The 22678-nt window shown below is 48.3% G+C and overlaps 1 protein-coding gene across 2 annotated transcripts in view; it reads left to right on the forward strand.

Annotated features, from left to right (window-relative positions):
• The first annotated feature begins 4864 nt into the window (after positions 1 to 4864).
• Positions 4865 to 22678, forward strand: part of Tspan15 (tetraspanin 15) — a 35216-nt gene continuing 17402 nt past the window's right edge. For both annotated transcript variants that reach the window (XM_027388258.2, XM_035450451.1), the window contains exon 1: positions 4865 to 4960. In XM_027388258.2, the coding sequence (XP_027244059.1) occupies positions 4865 to 4960 (96 nt within the window). The remainder of the gene's footprint in view (positions 4961 to 22678) is intronic.

The following is a 22678-nucleotide window of genomic DNA, read 5'->3' on the forward strand; positions in this document are numbered from 1 at the left end:
CTAAATGTGCCTGGTGTAATCCCACCACTCAGGAGAAGCATTGGGAGCTTCAGGACAGCCTGAGCTACATAATGAACACCCCCTTCTCGGCACACGGCCTTCACCACAAAACAGCAGCCAAACACCAAGCACACACACTTGTAATTCCAGCCCTCGGAAAATATGGGTAGGAGGATCAGAAGTTCAAGGTCATTTTATCAGTTACTTTTCTGTGGCTGTGACAAAATACCTTGAGCAGAAGGAACTCAGGAGGAATGCGTTTGTTTGGGCTCCAGTTGCAGATGGTAAGAGTCCATCATGGCAGAAAGGTGCAGCAGCAAGGCAGCAACAGAAGCATGGTAGAAAGCCGAGAGAGCATACCTCCAACCATGCGCAGGAGGCAAAGAGAGTGAACTGGAAGTGCCGTGAGGCTGTGGATTCTCAAAACCCACGCAGTAAGACTGCATCTCCATTCTTCCCCCCACCTCCAAAAACAGCACATCAAGTGGGGACCAGGTATTCGGGACATTTCTCATTGAAAGCATCACAGTCATGGGTCAACAAGTTTGAGGCCAGGCTGAGTGACAGAGACCCTGTCTCACCCAGGCCACTTTCTCCAACCACCCTGAGCTGGTGGGAGGACGGGAAGTCAGGATGGCAAGCTTGTCTTGGTTTCCCCAGGGTTTCCTCCTGCTTACACTCCCAGTCCTCCGATGCAGAAACCCCTCAGCCCTGGACAATTCATACGGTGTGATGGGGGCAGTTTTAGTTTAGAGACAATAATTCCTAAATCCGTGGATCCACTTTCAGTTCTGGGCAAAAGAAGATGGTAGCCACCCTGGACAGAAGGATTACAAATGGAGGTGGTTCTTGGGTGGGTGTCCAGATGAGGAAGGGAGGCAGGAGGATGATGGGAAAATCCTGCCCCAGGGTGAGACGATCATGAGGAAGAGTTTATCCCACATTGCTCTGGAAGTTGTCTGGCTGGCATCTCTCTGGAGCTGGGCCTCACACTCATGGAGAGTCAGGATGCTGTGAGACCCAAGTCCCATGCTATCTTCAGCAATGTGTGGCCTCAAGACCCTGTCACTTGACTGAAAAAGACTTTCTGATGAAGGAAGATGTCCCAAAGATTATGTAATGTAATTGGGGCCCAGGCTGGGAAACCGAGGAAAAGACTGGTTGTCTGGTCTGGGGAAACCCCTCCTGAACTTCTCCAAACAGCTCCTCCTTTCAGAGCAGTGTGGTCCAGAGGTTCTTGTTGTACAGCAAATGCTAACTGACACGTTACGAGATTCTAAATCAGAGATTCTAAATTATCATCACCCTCAGCATCACCATCTTCCTCCTCAAATACCTGCACCTATTCCTGCCTTTCCTCTTCACCCTTTGTAAATAACAGGAACATCTGCCTAGTTGTTCAGTGCAAAGAACCCAAACTAAACCATAGGATCATCTCAAGTATGTGTTTCCTCAGAAGCCACACTCACCCATTAGTAAGCCCTGCCTTTCTGCCAGACAAGCTCAATGTTTTGATATCACAACAGGACACCTTCATTTATGAAATTCAAGCCTGAGAACTATGTAACCAAGTTACCAAAAAAAAAAAAAAAAAAAAAAAAAAAGCTAAACGTTTCCCACAATGCTCTCAGTAATTTTATGATTTTGTATTGGGCTGAATTCATAGCTACCTTGGGGTGTGTGGGGCCCCCCAGCTAGAAATAGCCCAATCCAACCATTTGCCCCCATTTCCACTGCAGCCTCCTCCTCAGAACCCCACCCCCACAATCTTCACAGCTGTCTTCTAAACTGCAGGTTAGATTCAGTGTCACTTGCGGTCATATATTGTTTATTATTTATTAAAGCTTGCCTGAGGATTCAGAAAGCAAAGTCAGCCACAAGCCATAAAAGCCAGGCACACATCTTTAATCCCAGCAGCAGAAGCTAGGAGGTGGTGGTACACACCTTCAATCCTAGGAGTCAGGATTAAGAGATAGATGGATCTCTGTGAGTTCAAAGTCACCCAGGTCTATACAAGAGTGAATCAGCCTAAAAGAGAATTATAGCTCATGCCTTTAATCCCAACATTAGGGAAGTATGCAAGACAGAAACAAGGTTTCAGTAGAGGAATTCATTCTCCAGCCATGATGAGGAGAGCTTACAGTCTGAGGCTTGGTGACAGCTCCTGGAGATAGGATCAGTCCATTCAGCCTGAGGCAGAGGTAAGAAGCTAGTGGCCAGCTACTTTGCTTTTCTGATCTTCAGTTTGAAGCTTGAACCCCAGAATCAGTGTCTGGGTCTTTTATTTCTCGTGTTACAGTCACTTGCCCCAATGAACCTTACCAGAGGCCTGCACTATAAGGGGAAGAAAACAGAATCCCTTTGGGTTGGTTTGACTTCAACCGCTAGGCAGAAGTTGCAAAGTTAAGAAAGATACAAGAATTTCTTCCTAGCCTCTGGTCCCGCCCCCTTCGGATCTCCGGGAAGCTTGTGTACTGGCCCTTGCACCCATCATTCTTCCACTGGGAAGCTCATTATATCATTAGTACACACCTGTGTCTGAAGTTAACCTCTTCTGTGCTTTTGTACATGGGTGAGCTGGTGTGTGTGTGTGTGTGTGTGTGTGTGTGTGTGTGTGTGTGTGTGTTCCTGTTCCTGTGTTGCATGAAACTACATTCCCCAGTCCTCAATAGGACACACATTCTTTGGTCTACATTTCTGATCATTTCCTTAGATCCCTGCAGGGCTCAAAGCACTATGCACATTCACTGACTGACTATTGACTAAGAAGCCTAAGGTTGCTGGAGCTGGATAGAAACAGTCCAGTCTCATTGTTTCACAGATGAGGAAACACAGGCAGGGTCATGGGTTCAGTGTCATTGCTGCAGATTTCACCCAAGGACATTAGCTATGTAATTCTGAGGTTCTACTCCTTCCATCATCCATCAGCCATTAGTGACAAAGGGTAGCTTCCCTCTAAATGTCCCTGCCAAGTGATCACCAAGAGAAATCTCCACACATATTCTGAGGCCCATACAGATATCCACAACGCAAACCTTTACAAGCAGGTAGCCACAAAACCGGTCCTGTAACTTCAGTAAAGTCACCTGAGACTCAACTGTCCGTCCTTGCAGGAAAATCTGCTCAAGGAAAAACAGGGCATTCTACAGACAGGATTCAGGTAACTGACAGCTGTAAGCACGGAACAGATTTAGACCAGTGTGCCTGTCTCTATGTGAAAAGGGCTCCTCCATAGTCTTTACTCTCTTTGGACAAGGAAGGGCCATGTCTGAGATGCTTTCCTCTATCAATGCCTAATTTATTTACATGTGTGTATGCTTCATAGTGACATGTTTTCCAAAAAACAAAACAAAAAGTAGAGGCCTGGATCGATGGCTCAGCACTCAGGAGTGCTTCCTGTTCTTGCTGGGGATTTGAGTTTGGTTCCCAGCACCCACATCTGCCGGCTCACAACTGCCTGTGACTCCAGCTCCCAGGAGTCCAACATCCTCGTCTGGATCCGGTGGTACCTATACACTCGTGGCGATCACATGCACACATAAATAAAATAGCAATCGTAAATCTTTAAGAAGAGAGAAATACCAGGATCAGCACCTGGCCATTTCTCTCCTGTTCTTCAGCCCAGCCCAGGGAACTTGCCTAAAGGTGCCATTCCCAGAGTCACCACCAGAGACCCCACTCTGCACTTCCAGAGCTTTTGACTTGTGGCCATGCATTTAATTACTGAATGTCACAAACACAGGCTGCCTGGTTCGCAGGCTCTGGGCTGAGATAGTCTAGGCCGGGGTTAGGAAAACAACGAAGTATGGCTGGGACCACTTATCGAAGAAAATGGGCTCATAGCCACCTGTGGTCAGACCCCCACTGACTGTATGGTGACTGGGTTGGAAGATGGGTCTAGAAGAGGATTCCCTGGGAGAAGAAGCTCTAGGGGCAGGGCTGGGGGCCAAAAGGGGTTTGTTTATATGATCAGTTGGGGGAAAGGCTGGAGCAGATCTGTGCCTGGAAGACTGTTACTCCAAGGGAATTCCTGAGTTCCACCCTGAGCAGGATGGAGACTACCCTGGGCAGGATGCAGACCACGGTTTTTACACACTCACTTGTATGTTTTTGTTTTGTTTTATTCAGACAGGGTCTCACATGTAGCCCTGGTTGGCCTCAATCCCAAGAGATCAGCTTGCCTCTGCCTCCTGAGTGCAGGGATTAAAGGACCGCCTTAGGATGCAACTGTACTGCAACTCACTTGCACGCTTTTTTGTTTTGTTTTGCTTGTTTGTTTTTTGTTTTCCGAGATAGGGTTTCTCTGTGTAGCTCTGGCTATCCTGGAACTCACAAATATCCTCCTGCCTCTGCCTCCCAAGTGCTTCGCTTGCACTTTTAACACCCTCTCAGTCCCTACCTCTTTCTCACAGTGTTTATTCACATCAGTGGAAAGCACGCTTTATTTTTGAGGGTGCTTAGAAACTCAGGCTCTTAGGCAAGCGCCCTATCACTGAACCACAGCGCCAGCGCCCTAAAGCCTGCTTTTTAAATACGGAACTGGGAACGCTCACCCTTCTTCCCGCGTCTCTCCAGGCCCCACGCTCCCACGCCGGGCTCCGAGCGTTCGCTCCGACGAGTCTCGCCCCCTCCCCTCGCGGGGTCTGCGCTCTTGTCTGGAGCTGAAGACACGCCCCCGACACGCCCCCTCGCTTCCATTGGCCGCCGGCATTGTCCGCTCCCCCGCCCGAGCGGTGATTGCGGCTCGCCTGTGTCAGTCCCCGGAGAGAGCGCGGGTGGCGGGGCAGGCCGCGGGACAGCCGCAGGTGGGGCCTGGAGCGGTGGCCGGACCAGGGCAGCCCCGCAGCCCCGCGCGGGAGCCACGATGCCCCGCGGGGACTCGGAGCAGGTGCGCTACTGCGCGCGCTTCTCCTACCTTTGGCTCAAATTCTCTCTCATCGTCTATTCCACCGTGTTCTGGGTGAGTGATCGGGATGGAGCTGGTGGATCTGGAATTGGGGGGATGGAGAGTATGGGGTGGTCCACACTCCTTGGATGACTCCCACCCCCGATCCGGGGTTGGGTCCGGCTTCAGTCCCTCCAGGGAGGCCGCCGGGAGTTTGAAACGGCTCTTCTCCCCCACTTCCCTGGGAACCGGGATGTTGTGGCGGCCCCAGCTCTGCTCGATTTCAGTCGCCCCAGTCCTCAGCTTTAGAGAGGTTGCCCCCAGGACGCCACTTTGTCCACCTGTACTGCTGCTCACCTATGCGCATCTAGCTGATGGGGTCTGGTTGGTTACCCGTGCCCCCTGTGCATCCTCCGGCTGCTCCGTAGGCGGTTGGTACGATGTTGGCCGCGCCCACCACGCCTGCAGGGTGTGACTCCCCATCAACATAGCAGCGAGAGGTGGTGGTCTGCTTTTGTGCTTGTGGCCACCTGGATTCCAAGTCTGGTCCCTGCTGTTACTTGCCTGAGCCTTCCCTTCGGTCAAGATACTTCTCTTGGGCGTCTTGCTTTCCTCCTTGATGGGAGAAGGATGCACTTGCCTTCTTGGAGCGGGGCGTTCCATCAGACGACTGTGAGACTCCTAGGTCACCGTTTCCACGAGTTCTGGCTTTTCCCGCGGAACATTAGGATGGAAGTGGTTGCAGACAACCAGGCTTTGAATACTGCCCACCACTTTCTAGCTGAGTGATCTGGGGGAAGTTCCATCATTTCTCTGTTTTCTCATCTGTAACTGGAGACAGTGGTTGTTAAACCTTTGGATGGTTGTGGAAATAAAGTGGAAGTAGTCCAAGTAGACCACAGAGAGCTCAAAAATGGGATAATAATAACATTATTGTTGTTTTGAATTAGGGTCTCTCTGTGTACCTGCCTCTGTCATTCAAGGGCAGCTACACCTAACTTATTATTATTATTGCTCTTTTTTTTGAGACAGAGTCTTTCTTACACATTTCTGGCTGGCCTAGAGCTCACATTATAGTCCAGGTTAATCTTGAACTCATAGTAATCCTCCTGCCTTAGTCTCCCAAGTACTGGAATTACAATTGTAAAACACCATGTCTGGTGACATCAATGCTATTATGGGCTAGGAATCTAGTCATGAATGATCTAAGCTACCCCAAGGCACTTCCTTTTTCTTTTTCTTTTTCTTTTAGACACTGTCTCTGCTGGTTCTAAACTCACTGTGTAGTTGACAATGACCTTGAAGTCCTGGTCATCCTGTTTCTACCTTCCACACACTGGGTACTGGGATGTGCCACCATCCCTGGCTTACCAGGGCATTTTAGAATCACTGGACCTCAGTGTAGAGATGAGGATATCTTTCCACAGGCTGGTTCTACCCTTACCTCTATGGAATAGGCCCCTGCCTCCAGTGTGTACTGTGATAGGCTTGTCCAGAGATCCCAAAGGGTCCCCTGCAAATAAGTTCCTCCCTCCCTTCCTCTTCTTTCTCTCTCTCCTCTTCCTCAGCTCCTCTTTACATCTCCTCTGTTAGAGGGAGCTGCGGCTGGGTTACCCATCAAGGCTGACTTTGACTGGGACCCCTTTGTGAGGCAACCTTGCTGCAGCCAGCAGATGTTGATTCTAGTCCTGCTATGCCCCGGACTCACTGGCATTTCCTAGGCAAATGATATCTCTGTTTTGGGTCTCAGACTGTTCATTCTAGTCTTTGGCCACCTTCCAGCCCAGTTCTCTGGCTCCAGGTACCTTGAAAGAAAGATAAACAGCATTGCCAGGGCCCCGAGGGTGGAGGGAGAGAGAGTAGAGATGTTGGGTATAAGTTGCAGAGAGGCTGAAGGTGGGGGTAGATGATTTGAGCTAAATTCAGAGATTCTCAGCCAAAGTCGCATCAGAATTAACTGGGTGGCTTCCAACACTACAGATCCCTGGGCCTTGGCACAAGCATCTCTTAAACTTGTACCTCGGCTCCTCACACCGCTGCGGTTTGCAGTCAGGGCTGAAAACAGCCAGCACAGGAGAACACAGTGCTCCTTCTCAATCGTGTTTTGCCTATATGTCAGATAAAAGGAAAGGCTAAGGGAAAGGGTGGAAAGTTGGGGGTCCCAGTTCCTCTTCCTCCTCCATTCAGTGTGTAACTACTGGCCCAGTCTCTTCACGCCTTCCTTTCTTCACCTGTAAAATGGAAATTTGTTATAGTCTTGCCTTGCACCCTACAACTTCCCTTTTTAGGACTAGCTGATGAGAGAGGGAATGAGGAAAGGGCTATGTGAAGATAAACTATGGTGGGCCTCACAGCACTCAGGAAGGCTTAAGTTCAAAGCCTACTGAAGCTACACAGTGAGTTTAAGGGCAGCCTGGAGAACTTAGTGAGACTGTCTCAAAATAAAAAGTGAGAAAAGGACTGGGGATGTAGCTTAGTGGTAGAGTATCTGTCTAGCATGTGTTCAAATCCCAGCACTATAGAAAACTCCCAGTTACCAAAACTAAAGGTAGACACAGTTATATGAAACCAAATGAACTTGCAAAGTCAGAGTCATTGTCCCTTGCAGCCCTTGTAGACACCCATGCAGGCTTTTGCTTTTCCTTTCTTGAGGCTGAGTAGGACCCAGAACTTGGAATTTTTCTTCTTTAGCCTACTGAGCTTGCTGTACTCCCATCCCCGGTAGTATTTCTGCTTAAAAATATCTCCCTACTCAGGCCAAGAACTCAGCTGTGGACAAGGCTTCTGGGGTGGCTCCAGGTGCCAGAGTTTGACTGTAGGGTGGCAGCTGCTGCAGGTTAAGTAATTTGTCTGGATTGAGTTTACTGCTAATTGGAAACCATTTATGGAAAAACCTATTGTCTTCATGTCATCTCCTGCCTCACCTCTGGCAAGAGGATGGGTGGGGGCAAGGGTTACTCACTTTAAAAATCAGAAGTGCTTGTGTTTCTGTCTATAAAGATTGGGGCAGTGGTGCATGCCTTTAATTCTAGTACTCAGGAGGCAGAAGCAGGTGAATCTCTGTGGTTTTGAGGCCAGCCTGGTCTATAGAGCTAATTCCAGGACAGCCAGGGAAAAACAAACAAAAAGATAAAGATAATCAGCAAGAACCTTCTGTCAGGCTTGCTCTCTCTTTCATCCTGAGGTTTTTGGTTTTTGTTTTGGGTTTTGTTTGTTTGTTTGTTTGAGACAGGGTTTCTCTGTGTAATAGTCCTGACTGTCCTGGAATTTGCTCTGTAGACCAGACTGGCCTTGAACTCACAGATATCCACTTGCCTCTGCCTCCTAAGTGCTGGGATTAAAGGTATGCACCACCACTGCCCAGCCCCTAAGTTCTTTTTAAAATAGAATGTATTTGTTTTTATTTTGTAAGTGTTTTGTTTACATGGATGTCTGTGCACTAAATGTGTGCCTGGTGCCCTCAGAAGCCAGAATAGTATGCCAGATCTCCATAATTGAAGTTACAGATGGTTATGAGCTGCCAGGTGGGTGGTGGGAATCGAATCCAGATCCTCTGGGAGAGCAGCCAGTGCTCTTAACCACTGAGCCATCTCTCCAGCTCATAACCATGAATTCTTAATCTTCCTGCATTTTCCTCAGAAATCCTGCCATTGCAGGCACGCATCACCATGCCCAGCTTGTAAATGTTTTTCCTTAAAAATTATAAAAGTAGAAAGGGAGGGTGTCTTAGGGTTTTCATTGATATGAGGAGACACCATGACCACAGAAACTCTTACAAAGGAAAACATTTCATTGGGGTGGCTCCCTTACAGTTTCAGAGGTTCAGTCCATTATCATCATGAAGGGGAGCCTGGCACCATGCAGGCAGACATGGTGCTGGAGATCCTAGTACCTAGTAACCTCTTGCAGGTAACAGGAAATGGGCTGAGACACTGGGTGGCATCCTGAGCATAAGAAACCTTAAAGCCGGCCACCACAGTGACACACTTTGTCCATCAAGGCCACACCCACTCCAACAAAACCACACCTCCTAATAGTACCACTCCCTATGAGGTTATGGAGGCCAATTACATTCAAACTACCCCAGAGAGTCGGGGAGATGGCTCAGCCTGATGTCCTGGGTTTGGTCTATGGACTCAGAGGTAGAAGGAGAAAACCATCTGCACAGAGTTGTTCTCTAGCCTCACATATGCCTTGGGACCCACATACCCCAGGTAGAAAAGGAGTGGTGTCTTTGTCTCAAAAATAAGAAATGAAGCAGATGGCCAGTGGCAATCTGCTCTCCCCCTTCCGGCTTGTCTTAAACACAGGGGACCTCTGCTACTAGTTTATTGTAATTTTTTTTCCCCTGAGGTTATCTGAGGCCAAGAATGGCCTGGGCACAAATATGCATATGCAGTGCATAATATTTATTTATATAAGTATACACACACACACACACACACACTGCATAGGGAACTGTGGAGGAACCCCTCACCTTTTCATTTGATGCTTTAATGCTTTTGTTTGGGGGTGGTGGTGGCAAGAGCTCAGCTATCCCAGGCTGGCATGAAATTCATGAAGTATCTGAGGATGACTGTGAACTTCTGATCCTCTTGGATACTAGAATTATAGGTGTGCACCACCACACCCAGTTTATATGATGTTAACAATTGAACGTAGGGCTTTGTGCATGTTAGGCAAACACTACCAACCGAAACAAATCACCAGGACTTTGCTCAAAGTCAAATCTTTGTAAATTTTAGATAACTGCCAGGGTCTGCCTCTGTCATTTAATTATTTTTATTATGTGTGTTTATGGTGTGTATGTACGTATGTGTTGTATGTACCACAACTTGCATTTTAGGTCAGAGGACAACTTTTTATAGTTGGTTCTCTCCTATCTTTTCTGGGGCTCAAACTCAGTTTGTTGAGGTTTCGAGGCAAGAGCTTTTACCCACTGAACTATCTCATGAGCCCCAAGGGGATGCCTCTTTCCATTTGGTGGTCTTATAGACTTCACTCTAGGCTGAGCCAAAGTTTATTTAATCTGACCACAGCTGGGGAATTCTGTGGTTGTTTCCAATCTGTTCCTGCTCTGGGTAATATGGGGGTCACTCTATTTAAGTTTGCACATGTGTGTATACGGTCATTTTAATATCTGTATTTAAGTTTGCATATGTGTGTGTGTATGGGGTAATCTTCAGAAGAATTCCTGGGGTGAAGGGCATTCGGATGTGGGGCTCAATACAGAAATATATACATGCGTGGTTCCCCGTGTTTTAGAAAAGCTGGCTGTGCGCCTGTAGTCAGTTCTCAGCTTAGCCGGTAAAGAAAGGACAGAAAGCCAGAAGTCCCTTCCTGCCCTCGTCAGTCATCATGACTTTAAACTGCTGCAGTCGTTTCTGGAACTTCAAGCCTTGTAGAGTGGCAGTGCTAACTTGGCATTGGCAGATTTCCTCTCCCTCTTTGCTCCTCCCTCCCTTCATGCACTCTGCTGTTAACTAGACCTGCAGCCCTTAAGTTCTGATGTTATTAAGTTGTCCTATATAGAAATAATGTTAATTGTAATATTATTTAGTTAATACATTTATTTTCTAGTTTTATTTTCTTGAGATAGGGCTATACTCTGTAGCCCAGACTACCCTTAAACCAATGGCAATCTTTGGGTCTCTCAGCATCCTGAGTGCTGGTATTATAGACATGTATCGCCATGCCTAGCTTCACATATGCCTTTAAACTGACTTATTTTCCAAATGTTAATCAATCAATCAATTTTGAGATAGGGTCTCACTGTGCAGCCCTTGATGGCCTGGCTAAGACTAGGCTGGCCTCAAACTCACAGATCCTCCTGCCTCTGCCTCCTCCCAAGTGCCAGGATCAAAGACCTGTGCGAAGGCACGCGGTCCAATTTTATTTATTTCTTGAGATAGGATCATATAGTCCAGTCTGGTCTTGATGTGGTCCCAACTGCCCCTGAAGTTGCTCTGAATCTTAAACTCCAGATCCTCTTGCCTCTGTCTCCAGGCACGCCCCACCTCACCAGCCTTCAATTTGTTTTAAAAGAAGACCTGTTATATGAAACCAGCACCCCATCACAGAAAGCAGGCAACAATAAAGGAACACAGTTTAGGGCAAAGGGGGACAAGTTTATAGCATCCTGGCTTGATGTAGTTGGCTGTGGAGGGTCATGGCCTCCATTGCTCACTCTATGATTGAAGGCAGGGTCAAAAGGGCCCACAGCCTGAGGGACATGTGTTACATGGAGGACCCCAACCTCCTATACTGATGTCCCTTGCCACACTGAGGGGGCTTCTTGAATATGTTCAGGATCACCCCTGCAGGGCTGGCCTGAGCCCCCAGGTTTCTCCTCGGCCCATGCTCCCTGCTTGTTCTTGCCATGTCCCTAAGTTGTCACTGTGAGTCTTATCCAGAGGCACCCAGAGCCTCCTCTTCCTGTATGCAGGGTGAATTATTGTAACACATGTGCCCCGAGACCACAGGGGCCACACCTCTAATTTTAGCATTGCCCAGAATGTCCCGAAGATCTGTTTACACACTGCTTTTTCTTGCTGGGCTTTGGGCTCAGAAAAGATTAGGGGTGTGGCTCACTCTGATTACCAGGTTAGGGCTGAGCATGCCAGAGGAGGAGAGCCTAGTTCATGAGGGTGAAGGTGAGGGAGTTTCACCTGTACCCAGAAGGCCAGGAACGGACACCAGACAAGGCTGAGCCTGGCAGCTGTGTGTGAATCCCTGTTGCTGGTCGGCTTTCAAGGCTTTGAACTTGAAGCCAGCTAAGCTGAACTCGCAGTCAGTCACTGACCGTCTAGAAAGCCAAGCCTGTTGGGTTTCTGCTTGGGTCAGGGTGTGTGTAGTGTCATTGAGGAATCAGGAGAAGAACCAGCTGTGGCGGTGGTAAATGGGGAGTGTAGGTGGCTGAGTGCAGGAGGAAATAGAAACAAATCACCTTCTCTGAGGATGGACCAGTTTTCCAAGGCATTCCTCTGATTCTTTTTTGGTTTAAAGATTTATGTGTTTATTTATTATGTGAATGAGTATATGAGTTTATGCACACGGTCTGTGTGTGTGTGTCAGAGGAGGCCAGAGAGGGTGTCAGAACCATTGGAATTGGAGTTCCAGGCAGTTGTGAACTGCCCTATGTGAGTGCTGGGAATTGAACTTGGGAACAGCAAATACTTTTAGCCACTGAGCCATCTTTCCAGCCCCCTTTCCCTTTTCCTTTCCATTTAACTTTTTTTTTTTTTTTGGACAAGCTCTCATGTAGTTCAGGTTTCAAAGTTCTAATATTGCTGAGGGTGGCTGTGAACTTCTGATCCTCTCCTGCTTCCACTCCCAATTACAAGCATACACTACCATGTCCAGTTTTCTCTGTGGTGCTAGGGATCGAATCCAGGGGAGGCCTTGTGCATTCCCAGTGAGCATTCTACCACTGGAACTAGATTCCCCAGTCTTCAGCCTTTGGAGCCTTTCGTTTCGCTGTCAGTGAGTGTGAACTCTGCACTCTGCTATGCCTCTGCGGACTTCCCTGGGCTCTTAATGCTTTATCTGCAAAGTGGATACTAGAGCAGAGCACGCCCAGGGTTGTCGAAAGCAAGTGGACTATATGTAAACAGGCTGGGAGCTGGGCCTGGCACTAAAAACACTCCACTCCTTATATACACAGGGCACTGCCTAGCACACTCCTCTTTCCTGTCCCTGCCAGGTGCTTGACAGCCACCCTGAGAGAACAAGAAGGGTCCCTAATGATACCCTGGGATCTAGAAGAAATCAGAGCCCGTAGTGAAGGGCAGGGGAGCTGCTTCAGAACACTCCCCCAGACCAAGAAATAGGTGTCTGCCCACCACCTTCCAGTCCTCCCCACTCCTGTGGCTCACATCTCCAGGGTAAAAGTGGGAGGTGGCCTCTCTGGGAGGAGCCACCCTCCTCCCACTATGTGATAGTAGGTGATATCAGACTGAAAGCAAAGTGGTTTCTGAAAGGTTCTCATTGCTGTTTGACACAGGGTCTCTGGCCTGGGCTGGCCTGGAAGTCACTATGTAGCCCAGAGTGGCCTGGAACTCCCCAGTGGTATGCTTGCCGGCAGAGTGTACCCGTGTGTGCCTCCAGGCTCTCACAGATTTTTAGTTTTGAAAAAGAGCTCTGTTTTTGAGACAGTCATACAAGTATCTGATTTCAAATCAAGTAAGTTAGAAAAACATGATGAAGACAAGAGTTTACTTTTTGATCCTACCCCAGGGGACCTCTGTCACGTTATCAATTAACATCTGTCTGGACATCTTGTACATATGTAGATTTTTTACTTCCTTAATTTTTTTTTCCTCCTTGGTTCTTTGGGCAGGATCAGTTAGTTTCATGTTCCAGGAAGGTGCTTCAAAGAGAACATAGAGAAACCCTAGTTGGAAGCCACTGGCCTTCACGTTGGAGAAGCCTGCTGTGCTCAGTGGGCAGTGAGGGATGACCCACAGCCTGGGCCTGGGCCTCCCTCAGCCGGAGTCATCGTGAAGCAGGATTTCACCCTCCAGTGCCCCCATTGTACAAAAGAGCAACAAAGGCTCCTGAACCTGCACAAGACCCCTTTCTGTCCTGCAGAGGAGTAGCTACCTCAACCTGCAGGACCATACCTGGTGCCTGTGGCTTTTGGTTCTCTGAAGAAGCAGGCAGGGCTACCTGCCTTCCTTCTCCCCCTCTTGTCTCTAGGTGACTCACAGGGACACCCAGGGGTGGAGCTCAGAGGAAACCAGATAAGGGACTGATCTTGACATTCCTGTGCCAGCTTGCTCCACCTGAGGCAAAGATATCTTCCCGTGAGCTAGGTCACAGGGCATTGGGAAAAGGCTTTCCCAGAGGGGACTTTGGTCTCCATTGGGTTTGGGTTGACACCTTGGTTGGGGGCAGGAGGCTCTAGGCTAGACCAGCTGTTCTTTCTAGGGTAGGTATAAGTGGCAACAGCTATTTGACACCTCTTGAGTGCCAGACACTGATAGTACAGGAAATAACTGAACAAGAAAGGTTTTGGGCAGACCCTAAGTAAGTGAACATACTTGCTAAGGGGGGAACCAGGGAGTCAGTGGTAAGGGTTAGGAGTTCCTACTTTAGATGGTGTGTGGTCAAGGAAGGCTTTAACCAGGAGCTGCCTTTTCAGCCAAGACTGCAAGTGACAAGAACAGCCAGTGGAGAGCATCCCAGGCAGACAGGGTGAGAAGTACAAAGGTCCGAGGCAGGCAGGCAAGTCAAGGCCACGCTGGTGCAGTAGGAGCCTAGAAGAAGCCTGATGTGGGTCAAGAGGGTAGCCTGGGCTACATGAGATCTTTTTTTTTTTTTTTTTAAAGGAGGAAGACTTGTTTGCAGGCATCTTTTATGTCTGTCTCTGAGATGAGAGCTTTTTATCAGGAAAACAGTGCCTATTGTGTGTTTCATTTTTTCCAAAAGGGACTTTCTCACCAAGAGACATACGTGTGTTTTGACCAGCAAGAGAAATCAATATTTGCTTTGTGAGTAGAAGGAAAACAGCCTTGGCAGAGGGAGTCTGTTTTTCCATGTTAGTGCTGGTCCACTTCCTGCCCAGGACAGCTGCGTGTGCGCTCCAGAATGGGTGTTCCATGCTTCTTCCAGGATGCTGCTTCCCAGCCTTAGCAGAGGGTCAGTGCTCTAGGCGCTCCAGCTATGCCAGGTGCAGCGGAAAGGCCTCAGCCGTGGCTGGTCAAAGTCACATCTGACTCACTGTGTGCCCTGGTGCTGTGCCAGGACCCTTTGCGAGGATGGGAACAGTGTGGCAGGTGGGTATCCAGACAGTCTGCTGGGTGCAGTGGAGTGGGCTGTTGGCTTCTCAGACTGGGGCACTTACCAAGGTCAGAAGTCAAGGCCTTCTCCTTGCTAGAAACCTCTTGCCTCTAGAGGTTTCACAGACCCATACAGTCACACCCATTGTCAGAGCTGCTGACTCAGTGGATCTGGGGTGTATACAGGTTGGGACCTGACACTTCCAGTTAAGGCCATATTTGCACTTACAGATTCCAGGGCATGGGGTCAACTTCTCCAGGTGATTCCCCCTCCCCTTTTTTTTTTGGTATTTTTGAGACAGCAGTTCTCTCTGTAGCCCACACTAGCTTTAAAATTGTGAGAATCCACCTCCCTGGTATTGGGATTACAGGTATGCACGTCTTTGCTTCCAGGTGATTCTGATAACAGGGTCTCAGGTAGCCCAGGCTACCCTGGAATTTTCCATGTAGCTGAGGATGACTTTGAACTCCTGACCCTCATGCTTGTATTTCCTAAGTATTGGGGTCAAAGTGTACATCACTATGCCCATTTGTCTGGTGCTGGGGATGGAACCCAGGGCATCTTGCATGCTAGGCAAGCACTCTACCAATGGCGCTCTGTCCTCTGCCTCGTAAACTTGACAATTTGCAGCCAGGAAATCCCCTGTGCTGCCCTGTTCTGCTCAGGTCCACATCCTCCCCCTTTGTCATTGTGCGGCTAACAATGAAAAGCTCTTCCGCCTGCCACTCCCAGCTCAGCTGCTTTCTAGACATGCTTGCATTTGCAGCCCCCTGGGAGCAGATGTTTGTCCCTCCCCTGTTCCCAGGAAGAGAAGGCTCTGAGAGGCCAGTTGGCTGGCTGACTACTCAGTGCCTGCTGGAACTAGAGGCTTTTGTTCTTCAGGGGACCCTTCTTTCTTTGAGGCCCTGGTGGGTGGTTGGTTGCTCAGTCACTCATCAAACATTTCTGTGGCATCTGAGAGTTTAGGAGTCCTCTGGAAGGCTCGACTGGAAGAATCTGGGTGCTAGAATAGGAGTGGCCTGGGGCAGGGGCTACAGCTCCACCAGGGAGACACACTGACAATAGTTCAGTGTGGGGAAGGAAGAAGGAGCACTCCCGTCAGGCTCCTCGGAGTTGCAGGAAGCAGAAGTGCAGCCAGTTTCACTGTCCTGAAAACGATTTTTTTCTTTTGCTTTTTTGTTTTGTTTTGTTTTTTTGAGAGGATATGCCAGGGCGTGAGAACTCATGTTCCTGGGGAGGAAGGCTAGCCTTCAGTGGAGACAGTTGGGCCTGGGAGCTAGGAGAACTGGGTCACAGCTGCTGACCAGTAGCTAATTCACTGTGTGACCTTGTGGGAGTGATCACTGTGCCTCGGATTGCCATCTGCAAACGAGGAGGGGGTTGGGCTGGTTAGGTCTTTGCTTCTGCTAGTGGCTGCACCACGGTGTTCCCTGAGGTGGTCCATGTACGTATGAAGTATGGTGTGCATTAAAGAAAATAATTAAAGCTGAGAGGTGGTAGTGTGTGCCTTTAATCCCAGCAGACTCAGGAAGCAGACAGGTGGATCTCTGTCAGTTCAAGGCCAGCCTGGTCTACACAGTGAGTTCCAGGATAGCCAGGGCTACACAGAGAAACCATGTCTTGGAAAACCAAAATAAATAAATATATAAATAAATAAATAAAACAAAAATAATAAGGGATTGGAGAGATGGCTCAGAGGGTAAGGGCATTTGCTGCTCTTCCAGAGGGCCCAGGTCTGGTTCCCAGCATCTACATTGGGTGGCTCACCGAGGCCTGTAAACCAGCTCCACTTGGATCTGTTACTTTCTTCTGGGTACACCATGCACGTTGTGTGCATACATACATTTGGGCACATACACATCAAACAAATCTCTCTCTCTCTCTTTTTAAAGAAAATAATTAAGTACCTGGAGTCTTTGGTTTCAAAGGTGTTGGTTGGGTTAGGTAAGGGGCCGTTCAGAAGAAAGGTCGCCATTTTAAAGAAAAATGACATACAGCAAAGTGGTATGCCTGTGATCCCTAGCACTCTGGAAGCTGGGGAGGCAGGATTACCCATTCATTATCTGGGGCTGCAGAGAGAAAGACCCTGTCTCAAAACAAACATAAACAAAGCAATAATACACATACACACACACACACACACACACACACACACACACACACACAAATATAGCCAATCGGTAATCGGTATGTACAAGCAGCTGGCCATTGCGGACATGTAGCGTACCAGCTGGGCTTGTGATACATGGAAGTGACAGCTTCTGGCTATTCCTGGGGACTTTGCTATCGTGCCACCTTTGCTCAGAATCCCGCCATGTGTTTGCCTCTTTGGTTCTAATTTTCTCAAAGCGGAAGAGGAAGGATTTAAGGTGCCAGGCCATCCCCTCTCCATTCCCCATCCCTGACCCTTGGCTTTACTGCGGATGGACCTCCTTTCCTCACTTTCCTAAAGCCCTCTGTGTCTTGTTTTCCAGCCGGGTGCGTAATAGGGAGGTTCCCCTTATAGCCTGTACTTAGCTCCAATTAGCAGTTTGGGAAGTCTTCAGTTTGGTCATTAATTCAGACCAAAAGAGGCCACCCACCTCCCATCCCTGGTTGACACCCCTAACACTTCCCTGCCAGGGCTAGTATGTTCTGGGGCATGAGGCCTGCAATGGACGTCCTGGAGAGCGTGGGTCATGGGCCTTGCTTTCCTTCTTAATGTTTTATTGTAAAATAGTCAAACTTATGAGTAAGGTGAAAGAATGCTGTGTAGTACGTAGCTTGAACTGCCACCCAGAGTCAGGAATTTTGACATTTGACCATTACAGAGGAAGCTGTATATACCGTGACCAGTCACTCCAAGTATGCCAGGATGTATTTTTGTTGTTTATTTTTTGAGACAGGGTCTCTCTATGTAGTCCCAATTATCCTGGAAATTGCTATGTAGACCAGGCTGCTTCAAACTCACAGAGATCCTCCTGCCTCTGCTTTCTGAGTGCTGGGATTAAAGGTGTGAGCCACCACTGCACCTGATGGCCAGGATATATTTAGAAATGTTCTTGGGTCTAAGCATACCATTTTCAGCTTCATCTTAAAACTGCTCCAATTGTGTCTAAAATATTTCTCAAACATTAAAAAAAAAAAAAAACCCAGAAGCCAGCATCACAGTCCCTGTCCTGCTGCTGGTGTCCCTTTGACCAAAGGGTCACAGAGCATCCGGAAACAGTCTCTCAGATCATATCTATGCATACCCAGGGCCTCCACCCTCTGCTCCAATCACCAGGCAGTCTTTGCCATGACTCTGAGTCACCATCCTTGATTAGCTAAAAGTTTTAAGGCCTGCTTGGATGCTCAATCAGGGTAGCTCGGGCCCTCTCTTTACCCAAATGCCCCCTTCCCAGGGTACAATAGTTAATTAACTACTCCACTGTGACTTTTAATCCATCTCCTTAGCTTGTCACATTGAGAAAGGTAGAGTGAGTGGGCTGCAGAATGAGACCACTTGGGAACCCATTGAGTCACCCTGGTGATATCCTTCTTATTCACTCCCAGTACCTGGTGGTTGAGCATATTGGATGATGGTGGTTGATAGGATTTGTCTCTTGTTACTTTTCTACTGCTGTGATGAAACACCATGACCAAAGCAACTCATAGGAGGAAGAATTTATGTTGGGCTTATGGTCCCAGGGGATTAGAGTTCATGATGGCGGAGTGGAGACAGCAGGCTGCAGGTAGGAGCTGCAGCTGAGACCTCACATCACAAAGTCTCCTGAGAACCCCCAAAGCTTGCCTCTTCCTGTGATATACTGTGATATACTTCCTCTAGCAGGACCACACCTCCTAACCCTCCCCAATAGCCACCAAGTAGGGGGATCAAGTATTCAGATGCCTGAGACTATTGGGATGTCTTATTCAAACCCACAGGAGTAGTCTTCTCTCTCCTTGATAGTAACCAGACCTTTGGAGTGGCAGTTTGCTTCTGGGGCATCGTGGTTACTTGGTCATTGTGAGCTGACATGGTAGACCACCTTCCATGTAGTTTTTTTGGGAGGAGTGTGGTGTGTGGAGAAGCCACCCAGCTTCCTGTACATAGACTTTTGGGGCATGCTAGTACATTTATGAGCTATGTACAGGCTGTGTTGAGGTCACCGCGGTAGGTATTGCTGGCTCTGCTACCATGCCATGCACATATTTGTGGACTGATCAGAGGGCAGAGTGAATACAGTTCATATTGCCACCAGTGAGGGCTTCCTGTTGTTGCTTTCATAGACTTTGAGAAGATCCTTTTACCCAGTGAACTAAGAAGCATTCCCAGGGGAGGAGACTAAGAGCCGGGCCAAAAAAAGTGTTAGTTTTTGGTTTTTTTTTTTTTTTTTCAGAAAAGGCCAGGCTAGCCTTGAACTTCTGATCCTCACTTGGCAGGGCTGGGGATGGAACCCAGGGCTTCATGCATGCTCAGGCAAGCATTCTGTTAACTGGGCTACATCCCTAACTAATGCTATTTCTGTCTCAGGCTGCCTGGGCGCCCTGGGCTGTAGGGGAAGGAAGAGTGTTGAGCAGCAGTGGTTTGGCCCAGGGGCGTGTCTGTATTTCTGTTTCCCATCCTATAAGGCTCTCATCCCTAGAGTCTCCAAGCTCCTATCCCAGAATTCTCCATTCCTCATCCTACCATCAGTACAGCTCTGGTCCTGCACCTGCATGCTCCTGCAGCGGCCTGAGTGGGGGACTTTCAGTCCCCAGGGCCTGATGTCCAGGGCACACCTGAGGGAGTATGACTTTCTTTCCGCTCTGTTGGCCTCTTGACAATGAGCTACCAAGGCTGAGAGGAGGTAGCTTCTTGGCAGCCACCATTATTCAAAGACCATGGGGACCCTTCCAGGGAGTCAGACAGAGGGCTGGAGAGGGCAGAAACAGGCATGGGGGAAGGGGGCATAGGGAGAGGTGATTTACTCTTGTCCCCTCCCCTGTCCTAACCATAACCATTTCCACGGTTTTCACGTTCAACGTGAGTCAGTCTCATCCACAAGCCTCCAAGGCGCTGGTCCAGCATGGGAACTTGTAGACGGAAGTTTCTGTCCCACCTGGTTCTGAAGCCATACAGTTCCAAAGAAACACACAGAGGCTTATATTAATTTATAAACTATTTGGCCCATTGCTCAGGCTTATTACTAACAAGCTCTTACAACTTAAATTAACCCATAATTCTTATCTGTGTTTAGCCACATGGTTTGGTATGGCATTCTCATCTTGCTTCCTCTGCGTCTGGCTGGTGACCCCGTCTCTGCCTTTCTCTTCCCACAATCCTAGTCTGCTAGCCCCGCCTACACGTCCTGCCTGGCTACTAGACAGTCAGCAGTTTTATTAAACCAATACAAGTGACAGACAAATCTTTATAGTGTACAAGAGCGTTAGCCCACTTCAGAGACTACAGAGTGTCTTTCTCAGGCCAAGGAGTATCTCATGCTGTGCCATCTCTCAGACTTATCCCTCCCAGGTGCATGTTGTCACTCAGTGCCTCCTTCCAGGCTTACTCCAGTGGACCTACCCCCCTGGGATTCCCCAAGGAAGAACGAATTGCTGTGTCCTGTCTCAGTATCCTGGTGGGTCTATGACTGATTCCCACCTGCTCATGGTGGCTGCACTTAGCTGTCTGTCAGTGGCGGTTCTTTATTAGAAATTCCACTCTGCCCTGTCTGGACTGAATAACTGGTTTTACAAACCTCCCAGCATAGCTCCCTCACTGCCTGGAATGCACCCTTTGCGTGGGGAGTCTTTGAAAAATCAAACTTCCTGCCAACAGGAGGGTAGAAAATGATGTGCACCCTGCTTGTTTTGTGAAGGCCTCGGCTCCAGCCCACGGGCCAACTCAGGAAGGCTACAAAATGCCCCCTCAAGTCTTTCTCTAGGGCAGAAAATCCTGAGGTAGAAAAAAAGGGGCCCTGCTCTTAAATAAGGCATGTATGAAGAGAGTGCCCCAGCCAGAAGGTTGTAAATGCCCGTGATTCTACCACTTACAAGGTGGAGACAGGGTGATCAAAAGTGAAGCAAGTGAGGGGGTCTAGCATGGGGACTAGCTTAGCTACCAGGCCCCTCGCCTGCATGGAAGGGCACACAGTGAAGTAAGGAACCATCCCTCATAGTCTTCCGTAACTTTCCTTTAGAGAAGAGTTTCTACTCTCTAGATAAGGGAGTGTGCAGGTGGGTTGGGGGGTGGCCTGTGGATCTGGCCTGAACGAGTTTTGGGTGCATTCACAGTGAGTCAAACTATGTTCTCCTAGTGAACTTTTAGGAGAATTCCGTATTGACCATCTCATGCTTATGCATATTTGGGTGTATGTATGATTAAAATCATACATGCCGTGTAAAGGGACATACACAGTGAGCAAAGGCATATAAAACCCAAGCCTGTCAGTCAAAACAGAAAACTCCTCGGGATGCTCCTCTTAGCAACTAAACTTCTTCTCTTGGACCCCATCAAAGGAAACTTCAAAAGAAAGCCAGGGTCTTGAAGTACTGTTTTACTTGGGTGGCCCACTGTGAAGCTCGGCCACATACCTCATCTGTCCTATCACTTTGCTTTTGAGTGGCATTTCCTTACTACTTTGCAGTCTGTTTTTGCCTTTATTTCAATTATTTGATTAAGACGATAAGAACCCAGAAACACATGATCTAGACACTAACCACTGGTAACAGAAGTTCAAGGTTATCCTCAGCTATGCAGTTAGTACTAGACCAGCCTGGGCCACATGACACCCTTCCTCAAAATAAAATAAAATAAGAGGCTGGGGAGATGGACCAGCAGTTAAGAGCACGGGCTGCTCTTCCAGAGGACCCAGGTTCGGTTGCCCGCTCCCACATGGCAGCTCACAGTCATCTTTATTTTTTTTCTCATTTCAATTCTTTTATTGTAATACTGTTATACATAAAAATGAATGAAATTTTTAGTCTTTCAAACAGCCCAGTGACAGCTTTGCAAATTAAATATTTAGAAGTTTGAGGCTGGTTCAAACTACGCACAAACCAGGACATGATATTGAGCCTTCACAGCCATCTTTAACTCCAATTCTAGAGGATCTGACTCCGTCTTCTGGCCTCGCTGGGCATCAGGCACATAAGTGGTACACAGACACACATGTAAACAAAACACATAAATGCATAAAATAAAAAGATTGCTGTTTATAGCTGCAGGCTTTTTTCTATTTGACAGGTAAATAGCAAGGCCCAAAGTGAGGCTATGCCATGACCAGGGCCCCAGAATGCCAACTCCTGTTTCCTGTCTCTAATGGCTTCTTCCTGCTCTATATGGAAGAGAGCCTGGGATAGAAGCATGGGGAGACATGCTGTATTCCATGAGTGACCATCACCAATACTGCAAACCACCTCCATTTGTAAGCCTGGAGAGAATACTCCACTGAGAGGCAGGATTAGTCGGTGCTGTGGTACTCTAACAAGTTACCTGAGCTAATCAACTTATGAAGAAGAAAGGTCCATTCGGGCTTGCTGTTTCAGGTGTCCCAGGCCATGATCTATTGGCTCAGTTGCTCTATGATGAGGTAGTTCACCATGGAGCAAGCACATGGTGGAGAAAAAACACGCACCTTGTGACCAGAGGAGAGGCAAAGAGGAAGAGGAAGGGGCTAGGGGGTCAATTGTTCCCTTCAACGGCATGCCCCCATCAGGCTGAATGAGGACTTCTTCTTTGGCCCACCTCCTCCAAGCTCCACCAGCTCCCAGCAGCCCCCCTGCCCTGAGGAGTAAGCCTTGGGCCTCTAAGGGATACTTGATTGGAAAAAACAAGACTTAACTTCTCCCGGCAGTCCAAGTTCAAAGACTCCCTGACTCCATCCACAGGACAGGCATTTTCTCTCCCTCTCCTCCCCTAGTCTTGCTCTTTAACTGATTTTGATTCCTGGTGGCCTTGTGGAGCCTGACAGTGTCTGGAACACAGCAGGAGCCAGTTATGTGCCTGAGGATTGGATATGGACCCCATCAACTCATCTAAGTGGAAAAGCTGTGCCAGCCGGGAGTGAG

The sequence above is a fragment of the Cricetulus griseus genome, assembly GCF_003668045.3.
Source record: "Cricetulus griseus strain 17A/GY chromosome 1 unlocalized genomic scaffold, alternate assembly CriGri-PICRH-1.0 chr1_0, whole genome shotgun sequence".
Taxonomy (NCBI): domain Eukaryota; kingdom Metazoa; phylum Chordata; class Mammalia; order Rodentia; family Cricetidae; genus Cricetulus; species Cricetulus griseus.